At 38.0% G+C, this 26,626-nt stretch overlaps 1 protein-coding gene across 2 annotated transcripts in view; it reads left to right on the plus strand.

Annotated features, from left to right (window-relative positions):
* The first annotated feature begins 546 nt into the window (after positions 1-546).
* MYPN (myopalladin) overlaps positions 547-26,626 on the plus strand; it is a 73,607-nt gene continuing 47,527 nt past the window's right edge. The window contains exons 1-5 of one of the 2 annotated variants that reach the window (XM_032423702.1): positions 547-1,436; positions 18,185-18,360; positions 20,978-21,029; positions 23,623-23,737; positions 24,871-24,942. In XM_032423702.1, coding sequence (XP_032279593.1) covers positions 547-1,436; positions 18,185-18,360; positions 20,978-21,029; positions 23,623-23,737; positions 24,871-24,942 — 1,305 coding nt within the window. Of the gene's footprint in view, positions 1,437-12,513; positions 12,534-18,184; positions 18,361-20,977; positions 21,030-23,622; positions 23,738-24,870; positions 24,943-26,626 lie in introns of those variants that run through there. The other variant, XM_032423703.1, reaches the window with a different exon arrangement.

The raw sequence follows: 26,626 nt of genomic DNA on the forward strand, positions 1-26,626 counted from the left end.
ATATTATCAAAATTATGCTTAGAAATTGTATTTAATATCACTATTAAAAGCTACATCATAGCTTTCACAATTGAATTTGTTGTATTAAAGAACTTAATAGAGTGGTTATCACCCATGTTTTTATTTTATATTTCAGGGCAATCTCATTCAGTTCCTCTTCATTTTACAATTTAAGGTTAATCTCTAAGTCTTTAATGTAAATTTTGTAGAAGTATCAAAATTAGGCAATTTTTTAATTTCAAACTTTAAGTTCTTAAAAATCCATCATGCTTAGGGGTGCCTGGGTGGCTCAGTCGGTTAAGCGGCTGCCTTCTGCTCAGGTCATGATCCTGGGGTCCTGGGATCGAGCCCCACGTCCGGCTCCCTGCTCAGCGGAGAGCCTGCTTCTCCCTCTCCTTCTGCCTGCCACTCTGCCTACTTGTGCTCTCTCTCTATCTCGCTGTCAAATAAATAAATAAAATCTTTTTTAAAAAAATCCATCATGCTTATAGATCTGTTATTCTTTAGAAATGACCCAACTTTTTGTTATTATTATTTTGTGACAGCATGCAAGACGACAGCCTAGAAGCTTCTACTTCCATATCTCAACTTCTAAGAGAGAGCTATTTAGCAGAAACTAGACATCGGGGAAACAATGAGAGGAGTCGAGCAGAACCTTCCTCCAACCCTTTCCATTTTGGCAATCCTTCTGGAGCTGCTGAAGGAGGAGGAGGTCAAGATGACCTTCCAGATCTCTCAGCCTTCTTGAGCCAAGAAGAATTAGATGAAAGTGTCAATCTGGCAAGATTGGCCATCAATCACGACCCTTTGGAGAAAGCAGATGAAGCTCAAGCTAGAAAACATCTTTCATCTGATCAAATGAAACACTCACCTAAATCAAGTTTTGACCCCAACTTCTGTCAGGATAACTCTCAAGGTCCTACCAGCTCTGAAGAGAGCCCCCAGGAGGCAAAAAGGCCACAGTATAGTTCTGAAACCCAGTCCAAAAAAGTATTCTTAAATAAGGCTGCTGATTTCATTGAAGAGCTGTCCTCCCTTTTCAAAGCCCATAGCTCCAAAAGGATTAGACCTCGTGCCTGCAAAAACCACAAGAGTAAATTGGAATCTCAAAACAAACTTATGCAGGAAAATAGCTCCAGTTTGTCAGATATCTCAGAAAGAAGAGAAAGATCTTCTGTTCCCATCCCTATCCCTGCAGATACTAGGGATAATGAAGTGAATCACGCCCTTGAAAGGCAGGAAGCTAGGAGGCGCGAAGTTGAGCAGGCTGCGGGTGGAGACACCACCCCCGAGTCTTCACCTTCATCTTTGTACTATGAAGAACCTCTGGGGCAACCTCCTCGGTTCACTCAAAAGTTACGGAGCAGAGAAGTTCCAGAAGGAACCAGAGTACAGTTGGATTGCATAGTGGTAGGAATTCCACCACCTCAAGTAAGGTAAAAAAATATCCCATTAGTAACGTTTGGTAATTGCTTTCCATCTACCCTGATCCTCCTAAGTTTGTCTTTTAAGTGTGTGGTTTCAAAAATTATATACTCCTTTTGAGAAAAAGTCAGAGTCTAACGTAGCACTCTCCAATAGAAATATAATATTAGCCATAGTACGCAATTGAAATTTTTCAAGTAGTCACATTTTCAAAAAGTAAAAAGAACTGGGTGAAGTAAACTTTTAAAATATGTATTATTTTATCAATATATTAAAATATTATCATTTCAACAGGTAATCAATATAAAAATTATTAATAAGATATCCAGCGTGAATTCTACACTTACAACAGCACATCTCAATTTGACTGCTAAGTTTTCCTAGGAAATATTTAATCTGCATTTCTATTTCATAACATTTACAGTTGAAAAAGTAGCTTAACATACTCAAGTTGCTCCAAACATACTTCAAAATTTCATAATAGCGGAATTATCAGTTTTTAAATTTAAATTAATTAAAATTAAATATAATTTGAAATTTAAGTCCTAGGTTGCAGCAGCCACATTTCAGGTGCCCAATACCACATGTGGCCAGTGACTAAGGTATTGGACAGCACAGGTCTACAGCCTGAAGCTTAAAACAAGAAAGTATTTAGGACCTATATTCAATGAATACCTGAGGTATTTTTTCAATTTTGAAGAAAGCCAAATGATAGAATAAAGACTAATAGACTAAAGAAAGAATAAGGTTGTAGCTAAGTAAGATCAATTTAAAGATTCATTTTACATGTATTGTATTTATTATAAACTTTTTCATAGCAGCTTAATGAATACTATTCTCCCTAATGCCCAAGTCTTTCCCTAATATGACTAATGAGTAGAGAGGATATTAATCTTTTATGTGTCTACCAGTTAGCTTTTCTTTGAAGCAAATGAAGCTTAAGCTTCAGGGTTCTTCATTTGCATAAGCTATGCCTAATTTTATGGTCTTATTTTATTTCATTTTTTAAGGGGCCCTTCCACATTTATAAGCTTCAAGCCCCACAAACCTGGATCTGGCCTCAGCCTCAAGGTGACATTTGCAAACTCTAATATTACAATGCAATAATATGTGAATAAAGTGCTTTAAGTGTGTTGCTTTCGTAGAGAATTACTGGTATTTAGAGTCCTGTAACAATCACTTTGCCTTCCTAACCATTTATTTACTAGTAGAATAACTTCATTACTATTTAACATTTATTCTAGGTGTGTAAACAGGGCCTTGTCTTTTTCTCACACAGTATTCATATTATAGGACAGTAATAGTATTAATAATAATAGTTCTATTTATATTTGCCTATTGATTCAAGAGATTCTAGCCCAAAGACATATTCATATATTGAATTTTGCTTTTCAAAGGCAACATAATTTTATTTCTACAATGGCATATACACTACTATCCAGTTATCCAAATGAGCTTCTGGAGGACAAGAGTTTTCCTTTGTATCTTGAACGCCTTTGTATCTGCTTTATATCTTTCGGGCCCATGGTAGTCATTAAGAAATGTTAAGTAAACCAATGCACAAAGAAGCAGGAAAACAAGAAACTCAACTTCAGTTTAAATCAGGAGTGAGTCATTTGGCCTAAGATATAACAAAGGGTTGAAACTGTATGACACAGGGCAGTATCTACCCTTCTATTCTAAGCACGCCTGATGACACTCTCTAGGAGTCTGGTTGGTAATGCTGGTGAGATATCATCACAGCACCATGATGGAAATCACTCAGTGACATCTGGTCAGTCTAGGTAAGCTGGTGAGTACTCAAGTTATAGTACACACACAACTTACTTAGATTAGTCTTGTCCAACCCACTAATTTCTGAACATAGAATGGACCCCAAAAACCCACAAAAACTAGACCAGATCATTCAGGACTGATTCTCCCCATTTCTTGACTGTGACAATCTCAGATACAAAAAAGAATTCAGTGTTCCCGTGATAAAAATTCGCCGGGAAGAATTATAAGATACCCATCCCCCCCCCAAAAAAAGTAATCTAGTGGTCACTCAAAAACTACTTAATCAACCAAATACAAATTTACAAATTTTAAGGTGAGAAAAAATGTAAACAGCTTCTATGTAACAATACTAATTTTACCTGGAAGAATTTCTTTCCTGATAGAATTCATGCCTGTTTTCCTACCACTGGTTTGGTGCCAGGAAAGTCTTAGGTATTCACTAAATATTTTCTGAATGAATTAGTACTTAATTTATGGCAGCAATTATATTACAAAAAGTTTAGAATTTTCTATTAGCTGTCATTATTGTCCTAAGCCCAGAGTCTACATAACTCTAATTAACTGGACAGCAAATATATTTTTACTATGTGCTCTGCACTTTGATTATTGCAATGACAGAGACAATATAAGACATGTCCCTGCCCTCAAGGAGCTTGTGATTCAGTTAAAGGAATCATCCAAATTTGTATAGTACAAAGCCATAAGAACTCTCAGTCTTCAGAGAAGGGATGGAGGACTAGAAAGATCAAAGAAGGCTTCAGACATGTAGGGTGAGAAGGAGTGAGAGGATTTAGGAAGAAATCTACTCATTTATTCATTCATTCATTCATTCATTCGTTCAACAAATACCTATTGAATTACGAAAGTGACTCACTGGGAATACAAAACAACTGTGAGCTATTGGAGGTCAAAGACCTTGTTTTGAAACCAAGTCTAAAACTATTCTGAGAGGGTAGCTCACAATCTAAAAGAGCAATCACGCAGGCATGTAATCAAAATGTTGTGACATTGTATGATAAGGGCTATAACAGAAGTATGTATAGAACACAACAGCGGCTCAAAGGAAGATGTGATTATTTTGCCTCGAGTGCTGGAGAAAGGAAGCATTCACAAAGGAGGTGCCTTTAGTTTGAAGAGACCAAGGGTGGAGAAGGAAGCAAGTGCATAGGTCTAAAGACAAGTGTTTTCAAGGAACCGCAAGTACTTGGCTATGTGAAGGACATGGAGTAACAAGTGAGCACAGACGAGAGAAAACATTGAAGAAATATACAGACTGATGGGTCCTTTTAGGCCAGGTTAATTTAACACATTCATCTAAAGGCACAAGACGCTGGAAGAGTAATATTTTTATATGACAGGGAGGAGACTGACCTAACCTGAAAAGACAGTAGAGCCAGATGATTTTGCAGAGCCTTGAAAGCAAAACAGAATAGTTCAGATTTGGTTGCAAAACGATCTGGAAACTATTTATAAGGTTGCGTATAGGGAAGTACCAAGATGAAAGGGAGCATTTAAGTAGAATTAGTCTGGAAGGATGAGTTAGACTTGAAAAGAATGAAGCGAGTAAGCTGCTTAGGAAGCTGTGGAAGATATCCCAGGCATCAGATGTTCTGATCGGATTTGAATGGGGGCAGTGGGAAAGCAGAGAGAAGTTGTGAGTGAGCAAGATTTAGAAGAAAAGAAATCAAGCCAAACTTGGTGGCTGACTGGATAGGAAGGATGAGTAAAAAATATTAGTCCACATGTTTGAAGCCGGGTACCTGAGAGAATATTGGGGTCACTGGCAAGGACTAAGAAAATGGAAGATGTGGCTGACATATGGTGGAGGTTGATGATTTGAGTCTGAGGAGACCGAGGGACGATATCCAATAGGCAGTTGGAAATGCAGGACTGAAGGTCAAATGAGAGGGTAGTGGCACTGGAGACATTCCAAGGAATGACCTGGACACTGGGAAATCTGGACACAATATCTCTGTAATTACAAAGGGACTATATATAAACAGGTAACACTTGGAACTAACTTCTACTAGTTCAAGACTGATGTAGTGTTTTCCAACCTTCTTTTAGCAGTAACTACTCCTCCCAGTTTTCTCCAGCAATGAATCTGTTACATGTTATGAAGTTACACACACACACACACACACACACACACACACACACATTTTTAAGGATAAAATTAGAGGTTTTGAGATTGAAGAGCATTGGGGTGGAAGAAGCCCAAAACTCCTAAGGCATCTTCACAGAACCCAGAAGCACAGATTTTGATCCAGAGAATACCTTAAAAATGCATTAAAATAATAATGAGACATTTTGGTTTGCCACATAGAAACATGGCAGTCAATAAGAAAAGTATCCTTTTCACTATTTTTGCAAGGAAATGTAATAAGCGTACCTGGCAACTGAGGTCTAACCTTGTCTCTGGGTACCCCTCTGTGTAATCAGTATGTTATCCATGATCTTGTAACTCTGGTTTAGCAAACTGAAAAATCGTTTTTGGTGTATTTGTTGATTTCCAAATTAATTGGGCAGAAATTGCTTTGTTTTGTAGAGGGGAGATCCTCCATCACTGAAGGTAGCGTTTTGGAAGAGCTTGTTAATCTTGGGCATAGCTTCATTGGAGGAGGTGCCTTAGAAAATGAAATACATTCATGCATTACCCACAGATAAAAGTGTCTGTAGGAATTCACAGCAAATGGCCGTGATCCCTTTTTGTATCCTGACTTCAAATTCTTTTCCCAGGAATGTACAGCTGGGTCACACCAAGTATGTTTGCTTGTACACAACCTTCTGAAGAGGCACAAATTTACCCTTTATAGGCATCAATGCCTGCTTTGGCTGCTTAGTTTTGCTATTGTTACTTCTGGACATTAGCCTGCAAGTGACATACTCAGGAAATAAATTCGTTACAAAGACAAAGGATATTTTAAATGACACGGGGGAATTATAAAAATATTATAAACAATTGTATTATGATACATAGTCTAAAATATTATACAAATATTTTGAAATATCTTTAGGGGCTTTTTCTTCTAACTTTTGGGAAAATTTAGATGCCTTCATTCATTCATTTATCCAACCAATAGCAAATGCCTACTATGTGCCATGTATTGTTATAAGCACTAAGATTAAAACAGCAAAAACAAGAAAAATTCCCTGCCTTCGTGGAGCTTAGGGTCTAGTAAGGAACACAGACAACAAACAAAAATTCCCCAAATTATTATGTAATTACAATTGTGATAAATGTGATAAAGAAGGGTGCATATAGTGAAGGCACCAAACCTTATAGGTAGGCTGAGGAAGGTTTTCTTAAAAAGTGGTATTTAAGCTGAGAAATAAAAGAGTTAGCCCAGCAAAGTGGGGCTTGAGGAAAAGTGTCTCAGGGTGAGGGAACAGCAAATTCGAAGCTCTTAAGGCTGCAAGACCATTGGTGACTTTAAGAAACTAAAGGAACTGATGTCACCAGAACATAGAGTGAGGAGGAAATGGTTTGAGATAAGTCCAGAGACGGGGCAGAGGCTACATTTTGAGAGTCTCCTAGAACCCGCTACTCAAAGTGGGTTCCTGGACCAGCTGGTCAGCATCATCTTGGACCTTGGTGAATATGCAGATTTGCAGGTTCCACCTTATACCTGCTGAATCAGGATCTCTAAAAGTGAGGCCCAAACATCAGTGTTTTAACAAACTGCTGTTTGCCTCTGTGCTGAGAATTTTTGCAATTTCTTCAGAGACTTCCTCAGTGGGAGGGACCTTCCCCACACTCTGTTCCTTGACCCAGATGCTGCAATCTCCAGGTAACATTTTAGTACCTGTTCCTCAGTTCTTACTCCAACAGCACACCCTCACACTCTCTCTGTTGGAGTCACCTCACCCTCATAGGTGGTTCTTTGAGGCAAGTTCTGTTTTGAGGTGGAACACCAGTCTAGTTTCTGTGGTGTCCACTTGGTCCATGGGAAAAACCCACATCTTTCCCCCATAAACTTTGGAAATCTAGGCATTGAAGCCCTCTCTCTTGTCCTTCCGGGCAATACCAAATATCCTTTCACCTTAAAAGTTTCTGTGGCAAGAACTGGGCATAAGCCTCTGTACCCCCCAGACTCCAGAGGCTATAAGTCATGCTCTCCAGGGGCTTCTAGAGAAGTTCCTGCCATTGCCCACCAGCTTCCTTTAATCAGTCTCTTGACTTCATATATACTCCCAAAGTGGACACAGATCGCCAGACTGAATTGTCTGAATTGTTTTCTAAAGTATATTTTGAATAGGTACTGAAGAGTGTGTGTGTGTGTGTGTGTGTGTGTGTGTTCATGGGATAAGAATAATAGCACAAACATCTGTGTGCCCACATTACCATTATTTTTAAGACTGCTGTCTTCCTAATCCTATCCCTCCCTCCCCTCTCAGAAGTAACCACTGGCTCAAATCTTGTGTTTTCTCTTTAAATTTTTGTCAAGAATTTTTCTTCATAGTTTTACGACAGATTTTTACGTCCCTAAACAATATTGATATGGAAGCATTTACAGGTGAAATGACACAAAACCCTGGACTTACTTTAAAATAATTCAAGGTGGGAAAAAGTGGAGAACAGAAAAGAAATACATTTGCCATTTGTTGATAATTTGTTGAAGCTAAGGGATATGTGCATGTTGGTTCGTTATACAGTGTCTCTAGTTTGTGTATATTTGACAGCTTCCATAATAAAAAGTTTAAAAACATAATATTAGTGAAATTTACATATTTTAAAATTTTTATGTAAGTGGAATCATGATGTTTATATTCTTCTGCTGCTTGAATTTTTTTCTCCAAAAACTATATCCATGATGTTGCATGTAACTCTGATTCACTCATTTTCATCACTATATAGCATTTCACTGTAAGGCTAGAGGATTGTATTGTTGATGTACATTTGGGTTGTTTCTAGTTTTTTTCCTAAGATGAACAATGTTATTATAAACATTCTAATATATTGTCCTGGTATATGAGTGTGTCTAGATATGGAATTGCTGAGGGAGTCTGTACAACTTCAACTTCATAATAATACCAATTTTTTCCAAAGGAATTCTTTCAACTTGCATTCCCGCCAACAACCAGAGTTCTGGTTGTTCTACATCACTGCCAATACGGATATTACCAGACTTTTAAATTTTTGCCAGTCGGATAGGTATCAGTGTTATCTTGTTGTGATTTTAATTTTCATTTCCGTAGTTATTGACGAAGCTGAGAATTTTGAAAAATATGTTTATGGACCATTCAGGGTTCACTTCTATGAAGGGCCTCTTTACATCTTTCACTCACTTTTCTGTCAATTTGTTCTTTTCTTATTGATTTGTAAGACTTTAAAAAATATGATTAAGATACATATGACATATTGACATATATATTATGAAAATATCCTTTCCTGGTTTGACTTGCCTTCTTATTTTCTCTATGGTATCTTTATAATTAGGTATTTTTAACTTTATGTAAAATTAATTAATGTTTTTATGGCTTTGGTTTCTATAATATGTGTCTAGCTTAAACAATTTTTCCTAACCTCAAAGTAAAATATGCTTATATAGTGTCTTCTGAAAGTTTTATAATTTTGTCTTTCACATTTAAGTTTTTCATCCATTTAAAGTTGATTTTTGTGTATGGTGTAAAGCAGAAAAATCCATTTAAGTTATTTTTAGATTGGATAACCAACTGTTTCAGCTCCACTTTATTGAAAAGTATATTCATCAATAACAACTGATCTATAATGCCAGCTCCATCATAAGTCAAAATTCCATAAACGCAGATCCAGCTTGGGGCTTTCTATTCCTTTCCTGTGGTTTATTTATCTCATTGCAAAAGAGTTTTCATAATTCTTATTTCCAGCTTTTTCATTTTAAGGAATTTTAGTTCTTCTTGGCCTTTTGCTCTCAATATAAATTTTAGAATCATCTTGTCAAATTCCATAAGAATTTTTTAATTTATTAAGATTTGGGAGATTGCATTAAATTTGTAGATCAATTTAGGGAGAATTTGACATCTTTAAAATATTGAGGCTTCAGGGCACCGGGGTGGCTCTGTCTGTTGTGCGTCTGACTCTTGGTTTCGGCTCAGGTCATGATCTCAGGGTTGTGAGATCGAGCCCCGCATTGGGTTCTGCACTCAGCAGGGAGTCACCCTGAGATTCTCTCTTTCCCTCTCCCCCTGCCCCTACTCCCAACCCATTTCCTCTCTCTCTCTATTTCTCAAAATAAATAAATCTTTTTTAAAATAAAATACTGAGGTTTCATATTCAGGATCATAGTATATTTCTCCATCTACCTATTTAGATTACCTGAAAAATAAGCTTAAATAATTTTTTCTCTGAGTCTTACAAATCTTTGGCTAGATTTATCCATAAGAATCTTATTTTCATACTGTATAAATGATAGCTTTTTAAAAAATTACATTCTATGATAGTTATATAGAGAAATGCAATCAACTATTATATATTTTTTCTTTTCTTTTTCTTTATTTTTTATTTTTTTAAGATTTTATTTATTTATTTGAGAGAGAGAATGAAATAGAGAGAGAGCATGAGAGGGGGGAGGGTCAGAGGGAGAAGCAGACTCCCTGCTGAGCAGGGAGCCCAATGCGGGACTCGATCCCGGAACTCCAGGATCATGACCTGAGTCGAAGGCAGTCACTTAACCAACTGAGCCACCCAGGTGCCCTTCTTTGTTTAATATAAATTCAATTAGCCAACATATAGTACATCATTAGTTTCCTATAGTGTTCAATAATTTATCAGTTGCGTATAACACCCAGTGCTCATCACATCAAGTGCCCTCCTTAATGCCCATCGCCCAGTTACTCCATCCTCCTACCCACCTGTATATTGGTTTTTCTAACCAACAACCTTACTGCATTCTAGAGATTTTCTATAGATTTTGGAGGGGTGATTTTCCTTTCCAGTCTTGTATCTTATATTTCATTTTCCTGACTTACTGAACTGGCTAAGCCCTCCAGCACAATGTTGAAAAGAAATGGTGACAGTGGGTATTCTAGTCTTGTTTATAATCTTAAAGGGAATACTTTCCATTTTTCACCCTTACATAAGATTTTGTTGTAGGTTTGTTTTGTTTAGGAAGATTAAGGTTTTTTTAAATCATGAGTGGATGTTGAATCTTATAAAACATTTTTCTGCAACTGTTGAGATCATTATATGATTTTTCCCTTTATTCTTTTGATATGGTAAAGAATATTGATTTTATAATGTTAAGCCAAACTTAAATTCTTGGGGTAAACAAAATCAACACCATCAGAGTGGTTCCAAATTGAATTTATTCTGAAAGAAAGATTAACATAGTAAAACAGAAGAAAAGAAAAAATTATACTTTAAAATATACAATATTGCAAAGATTCAAGTACATTGCATCAACAAAATGAAAAAATTTAATATGTTCATTTGTTCATTCACTCAATAAAAATTCATTCAGCACTCACCATGCATCAAGAACTATTCAAGGCACTTGAAATTCATTAGTAAATAAAGCAAAGTTTCCTGCCATATTCTACTCTAGTTGAGGTGAAGGTAATAGATGATAAACAGCAAATTTAATAAATAATTAAATTATGTCGTAATTTAGTAATAAGTACTATGAGAAAAAGAAAAGGTAAGTATTCTAGAAAAGGACAATAAAAAGTTTCCAGTCAGCCCCACCCAAAGTAATTTACTCCTTTAAAAAATTATTTTAGGAATTGTTTTCATTTTCACTTTATTAATCCTCACTTTCATTATTAAAATTGATATTAACCAAGTGCTTATTTATGTTTCTCTTAAGTTACCAAGAAGTTTCCACCTGGAAGAACTCAGTAAATTTTAATAAAATCTCAAGCATAGTATGGTGATTAACATAACAATAAATAAAATAAAATAAAATAAAATTTCAAGCATAGACCTATCCTCTCCCTTGTACTCCCACAGTCCCATGATTGAAATACAGCCACAGGTCATGAGCACTGGAGTTAACTCAGTAGCAAACAAGACACACAAAACACCGAATTGTGTTGCAAAATCCAACATAACTTTGAGTTTTGTTAGAAAATGTTTACTATTATCTTATTGTCCCATATACTCCAGAGTCCGATGCACTCTGCCTAGGGAAGAGTCACTCTAATGCTTGGAGAGGGCTAAGGATGTCACAAACTGACTATACTACTTTTGTCTATTTTAGGCCCTACAACCCTTCACATAGGAGATCAGGCATTGTTAGACAAAGCTAGTTAAAGGCAATTCAAGGAAAGTTCTTTTTTAGCCCCCAAACTTTCATGAAAATTGCAAACAAAACAGGCTTGAGGCTCTGATAATCCTAATTTGAATTCATTCATTTAATATCCATACAGCAAACATTTTTTGGAGCAGCTCTGATGTACCATACACTGCTAGGAACCAGATAAACAAGTGATAAACAAAACAAACATGATTATCTCCACCCTGTGGTGTTTACTGTTTGGTAAGGGACAGAAATATGAAACAAACCTACCAACCACTGTATAATTATAAGTGATAGATAGGTTAGTAAAGGAAACAAACATGGAGAGGCAATAATAGGAAGTAGGATAGGGACATTGGAAGGGCTGGGGCAGGGCTAAAGACATGCTCTGAGTAATCATTCTTTTAATGAGCATTATTGCTGGTGAGTCAGAATAACACATTCAAATTACATTTAGAAGTTGTTAATGTGCTAAAGCAATGAGTCATAACATTTATCCAAGCCATATTTTTGATAAAATAGTAACCTAACAGCAGTAACCAAAAATCCAGTTAAATCTGAAAAATGTGTCTCTTCAAGTGTCTTCATTCCCAGGCTTGGTAGCCACCCAAATTAGCAGATCTGGCAAGCTATCCTTAGTGCACGAAAGCCAGGTCCTTCTTTTTCATTTGGACCTGCCTTATTTTCCCAGATCACTGACTCATTTCTGCTAAGCCATGAATCACGTCTGGCACCACTGTCATTCTGTGTCATGAGGCTTTGGCGTTCTAAGACACGCACGTTGGGCAGGGCATTTCTATGAAAGCATTCCCTAACATGGATAGATGTTTGAAGAGAGTGTATTTTTCTCCTTATCCTCAAAAGTCTTCAGGGGAGCTGGATAAAGTTTAATACATTTTTGAGAAGGCAGCCTGATGGGTGCGTTATTTCTGAGTGGGTCACAGTGTTAAAGTCAGAGTGACGGTTACTGATTGTTCTTTGGGACGGGTTGAAGCTATCCTTGCCATCCGAGTAGGACAAAAACACTTCTGACAGAGAGTTTGGGCATTTGAACCATTCCACTTATCGCCTTCTGGCTGTCCAATTGCTCTAGATGTTTCCACTCTCATTTTGGTAAGGAAGAAAAGCATTAAGTAAAGAAATGAGGTAACCTTATAATGTTTACATAAGGGAAGGTATTTGTTTATTTGTTTTGAAATAGTTATTTCTATTTGCTTTGTCAAATTAATACAGGTACGGTGCTTAAAAAGTCAAATAACATTAAAGAACAGACCAATTTCGAGTCTTTTTGCAGTTTCCTATCTATTTACCTGTAGATTTCCAAATCATACTCCAGTAGTTCTCATACTTTTTGTTCTCAGGACCCTTTTACGGTCTTAAAAGTTACTGAGGCCCAAAAGCAATTTTGTCTATGTGAGTTACATCTATAATTATCATATTTAAAATGAAAACTGAGAAATGTTTTAAGTAGGCATTTCTTATTCATTCTTAAATAACAATAATGTACATGCTAATATAAATAATTTTATGAAAAATAACCGTATTTTCCAAAAAAAGAATTTAGTGAGAAGAGTGGCAATCTTTCACATTTCTTGCAAATCTCTTTAATGTCTAGCTGAATGGAAGACAGCTAGATTCTCATATTTGTTTCTGCACTCAGTTTGTTGTAATATGTTGTTTGGGTTGAAGTAAATTTTTAAAATCTGGCCTTATACAGATACGTAACTGGAAACAGGAAGAACATTTCAATAGGCTTTTCAGGTAATGTGGCTATTCCTGTTGGTACTACATCAAAATTCAGCTAGCAGTGGTTTTTTTTAAAGGTTAGTTGCAATGTGAAACCTGAAACTATACCAATGAACTTTTGTACTCTGAAATTGGTGTACTCTACCATGAGTACAAAAAGTGAAGTTAGAGTACAAGATGGACTAAAACCCTTTGTCCATCTTGAACTTTAAGATTTTTTTTTTTTTTTAATTTATTTGAGAGAGAGAGAGAGAGAGAGAAACAGCATGACAGGGGAGAGGGTCAGAGGGAGAAGCAGGCTCCCCGCTGAGCCGGGAGCCCGATATGGGACTCGATCCCAGGACTCCGGGACCACGACCCGAGCCGAAGGCAGTCGCTTAACCAACTGAGCCACCCAGGTGCCCTGTCCATCTTGAACTTTAAATGGATAATATCATGCGTTGGTAATTTGGAAAATGAGTAATTCAGATTTTCCAAATGTTGACACATTTCATTATTTAATATTTAAAAAAGGCACATGTGTTAATATCATTATTTGATTTTATCAAAAAGTCTTTAAGTATTGGGAAGCTCTAAATTCACAGTGGGGGATACAAGTTTTCCAAAACTTTAATTTTTCCTTGAAAGCTCCAATTTTTTCATTGGCAACAAAGGTATCAGTTATTTTCACTTGAAACAACAGGCTTATTTCATTCATTTGTGAGAAAACATCTGCCAGACCCCCAAGTCTGAATAACCATAATTTGTCAGTTGCTCTTTCAAGTTCAAATATTGTTCCACGCATTTAATGCTTAGTTCAACTCAAAAAACTCACACAAGTGCTCGTCCATATCCTGTAGCAATGCTTTGTGTTACTTCCCATTTCACCACCCAGAATGTTAACAAGATATGGACTCAAGGTTGAGATTTAATAAAAGTAATTACTTGTACTGCTTCACTGAGGACATTTTTAAATGAAACTGAAATTTTTTTTAACTGTGAGTGTGGAGGTGAGGGACACAATGACCACAAGTCAATTTTCGGCAGTACCTTTTTGTGCTGCTAAAGCACTGACAGTTTTACCCACTGCGGCTTTCGCACCGTCAGTGTAAGTATCAACACAGTGAAAAGGCAAATAATATTTTAATATTATGTAAAAATAGCTTTGTCTTCATAGAAAGTGAACCATACTTTGAGAACTGCTGTAATATACTTGTACCACTATTGCTTGGCATACTGATGTTAACTATTTCCCATTGACTTTCTGTTCCAGAAGATGCGGGTTCAGCACCCCTTGACTAAACCAACACCTCTGTTTCTTCACTGCCTCAATATAATCATATCACAATATTATTTAAAATTTTTTTTTTATTTATTCATTTGAGAGAGAGAGAGAGCAAGCAAGAACATGAGCAGGGGGCGGGGGGCAGAGGGAGCCTGATGCGGGACTCGATCCCAGGACCCTGGGATCATGACCTGAGAAGAAGGCAGACGCTTAACGACTGAGCCACCCAGGCGCCCCGTAAGCTCCTTGGGTCTTATTGAGATTTATGCCTAGGAGATTTATTAACCCATTTCAGCAGTTACATATAGCGCTGTCACAGCAGATCAAAAACTGGCACAGAATTTGATGAATTTAATAACAAAATTCTTACAAAATATTAACTGTCAATTCTTTCTATCATTTGGTCTTTCAACAAATCCAACACATATTTTCTGAGTATCTACCATGTGTCAGGGCACTGTTGTAGGTGTTGGGATTACACTGGTGAATAAAACTAATAAGGTCCTGTCATGGACACTTTACAATCCAGTGGTGGTGGGGGGGGGACACAAAAAATAGCAAAGTGAACTGATTTCAGATAACAAGTACTGTGAAGATAACAAAAGAGGGTAGTATGATAGAGGGTCTGAGGATAAGGGTGCTATGTTAGGAAGAGGGTCGGGGAAGGCCTCTCCAAGGATGGGACATTTGAGCTGAGGCCTGCCTGACTGATGAGAAGGACCTGTCTTTGTAAAGATCCGGGGAAGAGGATTGCAGGAAGAACAAAAATCCTAACAAGGAGAAGAGTTTAATGTGTTCACAGAGTAGAAAAAAGACCAAGGTGGTTGGAACATAGTGAAGAGAGAGTGGCAGGAGAAGGTATCCAGAAGTCAGGGCTGGAAAGACAGATTTGGATGTAATCCCAAATAGAGGTGATAATTGAAATTATGGGATGAGATAAGATGGCCAAAGGAGAGAACATACAGAGAACTGTGCAAAACGCTGTGCCTGCTTGCAAGAGCATATGAAGCAGTTCCCTACCTTCAAAGAATTTACAATCTGGTGAAATTGGTGGGAGAAGACAAATCCCCCAAATCGAGAATAATAAAGACAGTGCATCATCAAGCCTTGCATGACATAGTTCCGGTTTAAAAAAAAAAAAAAAGTGAAGTTAGAAAAAAGTAAGTGAAGTTAGAAAAAAGTAACAATCATTGAGAATTAATGGTAAAAGGTTTTTTGTATAGGAGGTGATATCTGAGCCAAACTGATGGATGAGTTACCTTTGCAGCAGCTGAAAGGCAGAGGAAGAGAATCTCAGATAGAAAAACATGAGCAGAGACTTGAATGTTGGGGTAAATATGACAAATTTATGCAAAAGTAGAGAAAATCTTCACTGTTGAGAAGTTGTTGAATGGATGAATTTGCTTTGGAATCTTGCTTTATCAATAGTGGGAGGGAGGGATTAAAACACCGAATGGTTAGATCTGAAATTACGGTCAAGATTAGCAATTGCCAGGACTCCTTAATTTTTGACATTGAATAGTGGTAACACCTCCCCACCTAATCACTTTTTATTATGATGTTGATGAATAATTATTATTTCAAGAAATGAAAACAATATAAAAAGGGATAGGCTGAGATATCTCGCTCCTATCTGTCTTCATCCACCTTATTTTCCCTTCTTCCCAATAGGGAGCCACTTTTGATTTTCGTTTCAATCTTTCCAGTTTTCTTTATGCAGATGCAAACAACATGACTATACCTTATTTTTTGCCCCCTGCTTTAGTTTCCTTGGGCTATTGTAACAAGGTGCCACAAACTGGGTAAAAATAAACTCTTAGTTTTGGAGGTTAGAAGTCCAAAACCAAAGTGTCACCAGGGCTATGCTCTCTCTGAGACTCTGGGCAGACTCCTTTCTTGTCTCTTCTAGTTCATGGTGGTGGTTGTCAGTCCCTGGCATTCCTTGTCTTGCAGCAGCCTCGCTCCAATCCCTGCCTCTGCCATCACATGCCATTCTCTCTGTGTGTCTCTGTCTTCACATAGAGTTTTTCTCTTCTTAAAGAACCCCATGCATGCTGGATTAGGACCCATCCTAGTAATTTCACTGTAACTTGATTATGTCTGCAAAGACCCTATTTCCAAATAAGGTCATATTCCCAAGTACTGGTGTTTAGAACTTCAACATATCTTTTGGGGAAAGATAATTCAACCCATAACAACCCACATTTTTTTACACAACACTCCATGTTCTCTATCCTGTACCTTCCTGTTAAAATTTTAACTGTATATCTTGGAGTTCTTTCCATATCAATGCATAGTGATCTTTCCCAATCTCTTTTCATAGTTGCATAGTGTTCCATTATGTGACTGTCCCATAGTTTATTTCATAAGACCCCTAGTGATGGACACTCAAGTTGTTTCCAATCTTTCACTATTTAAATGAGTAATGTGTACATTTGTCATTTTGTATGCATGCAAGTGTATCTGTGTGAGAGATTCCCGCCAGTGGGATTGTTGGGTCCAAAGATAAACACATCTGTAATTTTGGCAGATATTGCCATATTCCTTTCATAGGGGTTGCACCATTTTGCATTCCTACTAACAGTGGATGACACTCATCAAACTTTTAGAGTTCTGCTAATGTGTAACATGAGAAATTGTATTTCTGTGTAGTTTTGATGTCTTTTTCTCTTATGCACCTCCACATTTTAAACATTATTTTTTTTAAAGATTTATTTATTTATTTGAAAGAGAGAGAGGGCATGCACACAAGCGGCAGGGAGGGGCAGCAGGAGAGGGATGGGGAGAGAGAATCTCCAGCAGACTCCCAGCTGAGCGTGGAGCCTATTGCAGGGCTCGATCTCACAACCCTGAGACCATGGCCTGAGCGGAAATGAAGAGTCAGATGCTTGACCAACTGGGCCACCCAGGCGCCCCTAAACATTATTGTATGTATTATTTTATGTAAATTTTTGGCCAAAAAACTATAATAAAAATTTCTAACTTCAAGGATATAGAATCAAAATGAAATACCATAATCTATGGAAACATACTTAGGTTTTTGCCAAAGTTGGGCCACTACTGAAGAATATGACCCTTACTCTGACGACTCAAGTAACCCAACAAAATAATTTTCATTTAGCTAGGTCAGATATAATTTCATAGTAGAGAATGAGTGCACTCAACCTCATGAACTTTTAATATCCCTTAGGTTCTCTCCAAATAAGCAAAGGAGCACTTACTTAATGCATAGTATGGAAAGCTACGTCTTTTTAGGAGAAGCCAAGTTCCTCCTCAAAGACCCTGCTCTTTGTGGTTGGCTGTATTTGCTTTCTCATCCATCTTCTCTCAGTTGTATAATTCTTTTTTTTCTTAAGATTTTATTTATTTATTTTAGAGAGAGAGAGAGAGTGCAAGAGCAGGGGAAGGAGCAGACTTCCTGTTGAGCACAGAGCCCAACTCAGGGCTTGATCGCACAACCCTGAGATCATGACCTGAGCCAAAACCAAGAGTCAGGCGTTTAACCAACTGAGCCACCCAGGCACCCCACTCAGTTGTTTCATTCTCAGTAGAGGCCATTTCCCAATTTCTTGAATAAAGTGTCAATACTGACACTTTATTTGAATATTGCCAACTCTTCTCACTGTTACAATCAAATTATACCATTTACTGTCCTGATTCTAAGTTGTCACGGTTTTGTTCTTAGGGAACATCTGGAGCATCTATGTAATTAGTTTTCACACTTCAGTCATGTGCAATATTCCTTTCTTTGCAGGTGGTACTGTGAAGGCAAGGAGCTTGAAAATTCCCCAGACATTCATATTGTCCAGGCAGGAAATCTGCACTCACTGACCATTGCTGAAGCCTTTGAAGAGGACACAGGACGCTATTCCTGCTTTGCTTCTAACATCTATGGGACAGATTCAACCTCTGCTGAGATTTATATAGAAGGTAAAACAAAATATTCTTAGAACATGGCCCTTACTGGTAAGACATATATTTATAATAAATATTTATCGAGGGCCTACTATACCACACACTCTTCTAGGCAGTGGAGACAATAGTAATGAACCAAATAGACAAAGGCTCATGGACAGATGGAATTTACACTGTGATGAGAGAGACCAAAAGAAATTGAGATAAATAAATAAAATATGTAATATGATAAGTATATGAAATGGTTCTGATCACCAATTCTAACCTGTGTGTGGTGTGTGGGGTTGGGTGTCCTACAATTTAACTCAGTTCTAACACCATTTACCTGGATATAGTGTCACATCCAACAGGTTAAGGGCTTAGTTCTACAAGATTGCTCCTACCTTACTTCAGATGCCAATTACAAGTATTAGGCCCCCAGGTTACCCACAGCTTCTGTCTCACTTGGCTACAAATTGGAGGTTTCCACAACCCCCTCCTTGGGTTCAATTAATTTGCTAGAGTGGCTCACAGAACTCAGGGAAGCACTTACTTACATTCACCAGTTTATTAAAGGATGTGATAAATGATACAAATGAATAGCCAAAGGAAGAGATGCATAAGGTGAGGTCTGAGAAGGTCCAGAGTGCAAGAGCTTCTATACCCGTAGAGTTGGGGTGTGTCACTCTCCCAGTGTGGATGCATTTGCCAACTTAGAAGCTCTCCATGCTACTGGGATTTTTATGGAGGCTTCCCCATGTAGGCATGATCAATTACCATCTCCATTTCCTACCCCTCTTCCTTCTCAGGAGGATGGTAGGTAGGGCTGAAAATTCCAAGCTTCTAATCATGGCTTGGTCTTTCTGGTGACCAGCCCCCATTTAGGAGCCATCCAGAGTCACCTCATTAGAACAAAAGATGCTCCTGCGCTCTTATCACTTAAGAATTTATAAGTTTTAAGAGCCCCATGCAGTTCAAAGACAAATATTAGAACAAGATATGCTCATGACTTAGGAAATAACAAGTTTTAGCAGCTCTGTGCTGGGAACTGGGGGCAGAGACCAATATATGTATTTTCTGTATCTCACAGTATATATAACACTACAGAAGAAATAGAAAGCAAGAAAAAGGGGGATAGGAAGTACACATATGTATATTTGTGTGAGCATGCACATGCATGGGTGTGTGGGTGGGGGGAGGGGGGCTGTAGATCTACAGATACGGTGGTCAGGGAAGACCTCACTAATCAGGTGACATATGAGTGAAGACCTGGAGGAAGGGAGGGAGGGAGCCACAATGATACTCAACGGAAAACCACTCTAGGTGGAGAAATCAGTAGTACCCTGACCCTGAGGTAAGAGTGAGCCTGTGTTTAAGTATAGAGATGAACCAATGTGGCCTGGAGGGAGGAAACAAGGAAAAAATAATAGATGAAGTCAGAAGTTCAAGATGGGGTAGAGGTGGGAGGAGGCAGGTGAACAGATCGTGTTGGTCTTTGTAGGTCATTTTAAGGACTCTGGCTTTTACTCTGAGGGAGATAGGAAGCTGTAGAGGATTCTGAGCAGAAATGTAATATGATCTGACTTAGCTTTTAATGGGGTCACCCTGGCTCCTGATTGAGAATATACCTCATGGAGTAAAAGGTAGAAGCAGGGAGACCATTTGGGAGCATTGGACAGGCATTTACATCGGCACCAAACTTATATGACTAATTTTAGGGAAGAAATCAATTTGTGTTCCTTATATATCTACCTAAGTTTTTTGTTCCATTTTATCTCGTCTCTGAGTTTTTTCTGAGGACTCTTCTTTAGCACTTTTATCATCTAGGATACCTTATGTATGCCTTGGTTTTAGCATTAAATATTGTATTATTTTAGTATAAATTCTCTTTCACCACCTAGATTATAAAGCGGGACTGTCTCATTCTTTTTTGTATCTTTAATACCTTATGTAGTACCAAATATATAGGGAATATTTGATAAACATTTATTGAGTAGATGCATGAATAATGATAATAATGAATAGTGCATGGTAGAAGTGTGTTGTATGTTTTTATCCTCAAATTTTTGGAGTACAATAAATACCTCCAGATTTAGCTCAGTTATGCCTTCCTGGAATTCACTATCTTGAGAAGTAAATCCGAGATCAAAGCTTTGCTAGCAGTGCTGAGATTGGATTGCCGATTTTTTAAATTTGTGGCAACAGAGCTTCAAACATCAACACTCCCAAGATGAAATATGACTTGTTAATATTAGGGTTGGGCGGAAGAGCATCCACCTACACCTACAATGTTTAGAATCCAATGTAATCCCTCCTTTTATCTAATCTGTGTAGGCCAAGAGCAAGAGGATTTATGGACAGCATAAAATATCTGCAAAAACTGCTCTGTTAGAGGCATCAGCAGGTGTTTTATATACAAGGACATTTGGCATTTAGGCTGGTTAATTTGAACTCTGTCACTAACTGGCCATGTGACCTTGAACAAGCCCTTCAACTACTTAGGGTCTGTTTCTCATCTGTAAGATTGGGTGTTAGTGTAGGAAATCACTGAGTTCATATCTAGGTCTGAAGTTCTATAGGCCTTCAAATGCCTAGGAACTAGTTTAAGAAATTATCATCTTAAAGATTTCATGTCTTGTTTTTACTTTTCCAGGGGTTTCTTCTTCTGACTCAGAAGGGGACCCTAACAAGGAAGAGATGAATCGGTAATTCTAATTTTCTATCCTATGGCTTTAGCAACCTCAGAGCCTGAGAAAGCTGCTAATTGGTTTAGTAGAACTTGAAAAGTGTGGCTCCAGGATATGACCTCAAAAAATAAATGTTGAGTGGATTTGGAGAACTCTACTTCTTTTAAGTCTTACCTAGAAGAAGAATTTTAATATTCCCAATATTTTAAAAATGAGGTATCACCTATCATCACACTTACATCTACAGAGTAAAAAGCAAATAGCCCAGTGGTCCAAAAAAAATTCGTGTTTTGTGACTAAATAATAGTATTCATAAGGACACAAAACCTGGTTACCCTAAATTATATATGTGAGTGATCTGAATAAGTCATAACCTTTTTGTTAAACAATTACACTGAGTACTGAACAAAGTTACATCCATCCATTCTTTACTTTCCCCAACCATCAACTTATCTACTCTACACCAGGCACTTCATTAGACACAATGGTTAATAAGAAAAATCAGATGCTTCCTACCTTTGAGAGGCTCACAGTCTACGAGGAAAATACATAGCAAATATAGCAAGAGATGTATACCAAGCATATAGACAGTAAGAGTAATAAAGTGTAATAGACTATGATGTAACCATGGGCAGAGTGTATCAGACTTGGCACAAACGTCTCTTAATTGGTTGGGGAGGGAATGAGAGATCAGGAAAGGCTTTGCAGAGTTGGTGACCTTGAGCTGAGTCTTAAAAGAACAGTAGGTGGACACCCCCAAACAAGGAAGGAAAAAGCATTTTCAGGCAGAGGAAGCTGTGGACAGAAGGCATGGGACCTGAAACAGATGCAAATTCCATTCCCTAAGATTACCTGAAACAAACAGCAACATTTGGAATATACAAACCTGAATAAGCAAGATATGATATACAAACTTAAATAAGCATGAAATATCTCGGTTGATTATTTTCTTTAAATCTACTTTTGGTAGTTAGGATTTAGCTTCAGTTCTGTGTAGTAGATACCCCAAATGACAGTAACTTAAATGAGACAGATATTTATTTCCCATTTACATAAACATATGGATTTGGCTGGTAGAATGGCTCTACAACTCACTGGGTTCCAGTTGGCTTCCAGCTTCAACTCATTTTAAGGAATAGCCTCATCTTAGTCTCAGATTGCAAGGAATAAAGGGCATTCCCCGCCCCCTTCTTAAGGTCATTTCTCTTAGATCAACATACATCACTATCCTTCATATCCCATGACCAGAGAGCAGTCGTATGGCTACACCTAGCTTAATGAAGGTCAGGAAATGCAATCTTTATTTGGAATAGCCATGTAAAGAAATCAGCAATTCTATTATTGTAGAAGAAGAAGATGGATGCTTTGGGGACACTGATAGCCTCTGCATCACTACATAATTCTGCTTCTGAGACGCCATCCTTCTTGTCTGGGAAAAAATTCAATCACTCATTATTGGGCGTCCCTTCCCCCCCCATGGCTGTACAAAGATGATAGATACAGACATAGACATAGACATCGTGTTTGATATTAAACACTGCTCTAAGCATCTTACATGAATTACCTTATTTAACACTTACAAAAACCCTCTGAAGTAAGAATTGTTATTTCCCCATTTTAAAGATGAAGAAGCTGCAGCAGAGGGAAGTAACAACTGGACAAAAAGGAAGCCCATCTTGTCATGAGTCATCTATCCCTATAGGATATGGGAGGGAGTCCTATCTCCCAGACCCCAAGATCCCTTCAAGTCCAGCACTTTGTTGCTTCCTGACACGCGTGGGTACTGATAGCTTTAGTAAGACCAGGAGCCTTTTAACTAGAGGGGTTGCCATCCCCTCTGAACTCTGGTTCTCCGACAAGATCCTCAGACCTCTCTCTTCTCCACAGCAAAACTAAAATAATCTCCCTTCCACAGTCTTCTTGTGAATACTTCTTGGCTCTCTTGCCCTTTAAATAAGCTTTTTAATTTAATTTAATTTAATTTGTGTAAACTTGAGCTTGTTGACTCAGGCTATTTCTGCTTTATGCCATGCCAAGCCAAAATCCCAGAAGCAAACATTTATAAAGCCTCGCCTTTTACTTGGAATGAAAGGGGGAGGGCAAATACAGAGGAAAATACAACAACAACAAAAATCTCAAAAAATTATCTTCTGCACTTGTCTTGAATCTCAGTTAGTTATGAATATTCTTGAGTCCTCAGCTTAGAGCCACTAACTCAAGGACAGTAGTGGCATCTTATCATCTTCCTGTTGACATTGCCTATCAAAGTGTATAGTAAAGAGGGGCACCTGGGTGGCTCAGTTGGTTAAGCATCTGCCTTTGGCTCAGGTCATGATCTCAGGCTCTGCATCCAGCTCTTTGCTCAGCGGGAAGTCTGCTTCTCCCTCTCACCCTCCCTGTGCACTCTCTCTCTCCTTCTTTCTCAAATAAATAAATAAAATCTTTTTTAAAAAGTGTGTTTAAAGAAGTTAAGCATTTGTGGAATATTGTTGAACAAAAATTTTTATTACATCTAACTTGTAAGAACTGATGACATTACTAGCTTTTCTGAAAGAATTTTCAAAAACAATGATAAGTCTGTTTTAAAATCTATATTTTAATCATTCCTCAGAATCCAGAAGCCAAAAGAGATGTCATCTACTCCCACTACTTCTGCAGCCATTCCTTCAGCAGCACCCCAAGCCCAGCATGTGGTGGCCCAGCCCAGGGTGTCAACCATCCAACAGGTACAAGAGTCTAAGTGAAACACAGGTGCCATGGACTGTGGAGGGCAGGCACCGTGACCATGGCCATCTTGTATGGCATGATTGTATTCTCTGTTGCAACTTCATGACTTTGGGCAACACACTTCCACTGTCATGATAATGGCTTTGTACTTCTGATGTAGGATATCAGCGTTTCTTATTGTTTCGGGAACATATTCTCTAGCTTCATAGGCAAATTTCACAGGAAAAGAAACTCTTTACTAATTAGTCTTGATATTCCAGTTTAATGAAGGGTATTGATTAGGGATACAAAGAGCTGTCAGCTCTCACAGTGGCCCAGGCAGGACACTCTATATCATGAAACTCAGTTTCGTGGAGTGGCAAATAATTCTACTTTCTAAGATACAACAACCATGAAATGATTTTTTTAGAAAGCATTAAATGCTCTCATCCTTCAAGTTAATGATGATGATGATGATCATGATGATGATTATAATGCATGCTTATTGTAAAAACATTCAAAAGATACAGAAGTATACTCACTAAAAACCTTGGTCAAGGTACTGCTCCCATGCCCCGACTCCTCAGAGGTACCTCTTGTTAATAGTTGCTAGCAGATAGTTCCAGGCATTTTCTATGCATGTATATGAATATATATAATATTTTAAAAATATGAAAACATACTAATCTAAATGTATTTTAATATGTTATTAATATATTTATTTATGTATAAGTAAACATATTGATCTACAACTTAAAAAAAAAATTTAAACAGAGTTTCTTATTTAATCTATTTAGTAATGCCCAGGGGTCACATTTTAGTTCTAATCCAGTAGTTTTCAAGCTGTGATCTGTGGAGACTCAGGTTTTATGGAACTTCCTCAGGGGTTTAGGGTTAATTACAACCAATAGAGCTCTCTCTGTGTTGAGGCTGTGGGGATAGACAGCACTTATTTACAACCACCATGACCTAGAAAGAAATACAATCAATTCAGTATCAAATTTGAAGTCTGTAATTCATAGACTTAGAAAATGTCGGTTTTTTGGTTTTAGATTAATCGCATGTACCAAATTCTGTAGATTTGTTCTATTTACCTGTCATCTAGGTAGTAATCATAGTGACAATGAATCTACTGTTTGTTCCCTTCTAATAGTGTCAGAGCCCCACCAACTATCTGCAAGGATTGGATGGAAAACCGATCATTGCAGCTCCTGTGTTTACAAAGGTAATCAAAATACTACTTCTTTCTGTCATGGCTTTATTTTTTATTTTTTATTTTTTTTAAAGATTTTATTTATTTATTTGACTGAGAGAGACACAGTGAGAGAGGGAACACAAGCAAGGGGGAGTGGGAGAGGGAGAAGCAGGCCTCCCGCGGAGCAGAGAGCCCGATATGGGACTCGATCCCAGGACCCTGGGACCATGACCTGAGCCAAAGGCAGTTGCTCAACAACTGAGCCACCCAGGCGCCCCTCTGTCATGGCTTTAAACATAACACAGTACCCACACAAAACTGTAGGATCCACGATTTACTGATTTAGCTCAGGATTTTGGTCTTTTATAAGTACTGTATAAGGTTTGGGGTTTTTGGTAGTTGTTTCCACGTCATTTCAAGTCCCAGATTTCGAATAATAGTTTGCATAATGAGAGGAATGTCTTCCCCACTCACCACATTGATCTCTACATGGCCATCTTATTGCTGTTAAATGGGGTAGCCACACCTAGGGGTCAGGTAATAAGTTTCCAGCCACTCTCTACTCCAAAGTTTTCTCCGGACTTTTAGAAGAATCACGTTGCAGGCACATGTCTCTTGTGTTCAAGGAGATGGAGTTAAATGATCTTAGGAGGCTTAACATAAAGGAACACTCTAGGACAAAGAACTTTCTTTTTCTATTCCACATACCAACTATTGCGGGGGCGTCAAATTCCGAGTCTCAGAGTCTTTGTATTCAGAACTAGAAAATTTACTCAAGCACTTTCATTTACAAATGAAAACACAAGGGAGGGCCAGGGACATGAAGCAGTTTATCCAAGGTCACAAAATGAGTTAGTGGCAGAATCAGGACTAGAAACAAGCTCTTCCAATTCCCAATCTATTATTCTTTCCTTTATATAACATACGTTATTTATGTGTTGCCCAAGACAACAAATTTAAAGGTGAAAATTGAGTCACATATTTTTTTTGGTATTATGAAGACCACATGGATGAAATCTATACCTGGATTTATAGCTTATTGTTTATCTGAATGCCAAACTTAGGCCCAAAGAGATTTTGTCCTGTCAGAAGTATGCTTTAAGTTAGAGCGGTGGTTCTCAATCAGAGTTAACTCTGCGTGCCCCCCCCCCCCCAAGAGACATTTGCAATGTTTGTAGATATTGTTGGTTGTCACGACTGGGAGATTGTGCTGTTGGCATCCAGAGATGCTGCTAAACATCTTGTAATGCATAGAATGACAGCCTCCTGTGGGGTGTCCTGATTCGGTGGGGGCCAGTGGGTGTGGGTGGTAAAACAAATTCACCCAAGGCAGAACAAAGGAGATGGACGGTAGCTGATTACACTGCAGAGAAGCATTAGGCCGGACAGCAAAGAAGAGAGGGTCTAGGAGGCAGTGGTGAGGGGCTAGAGTTATAGGGTGGAGTGAGGCCTTATGCCGATGTATGGACTTTTCCCTTTTATGGTTATCTTGGAACTATCCCAGGTAGTAAGTAGCCCATTGGTCGGTTAGAAACTGTGGCTTAATGAGCCTGTTTGCATTTAGCTTGGTGGTTGCTGTGGGACCTTTGGCCTTGCTCAAGTTTCCATTGTTCAAGCCTGTGGCCTAAAAGCAGCTTCTAGACCTCCCACGTTAAAGAATTATCCAGCCCAAATCATCAATAGTCTTGAGGCAGAGAAAGCATGGCTTAGAGGA

Source organism: Phoca vitulina, unplaced genomic scaffold (genome assembly GCF_004348235.1).
Source record: "Phoca vitulina isolate PV1807 unplaced genomic scaffold, GSC_HSeal_1.0 scaffold29, whole genome shotgun sequence".
Taxonomy (NCBI): Eukaryota; Metazoa; Chordata; class Mammalia; order Carnivora; family Phocidae; genus Phoca; species Phoca vitulina.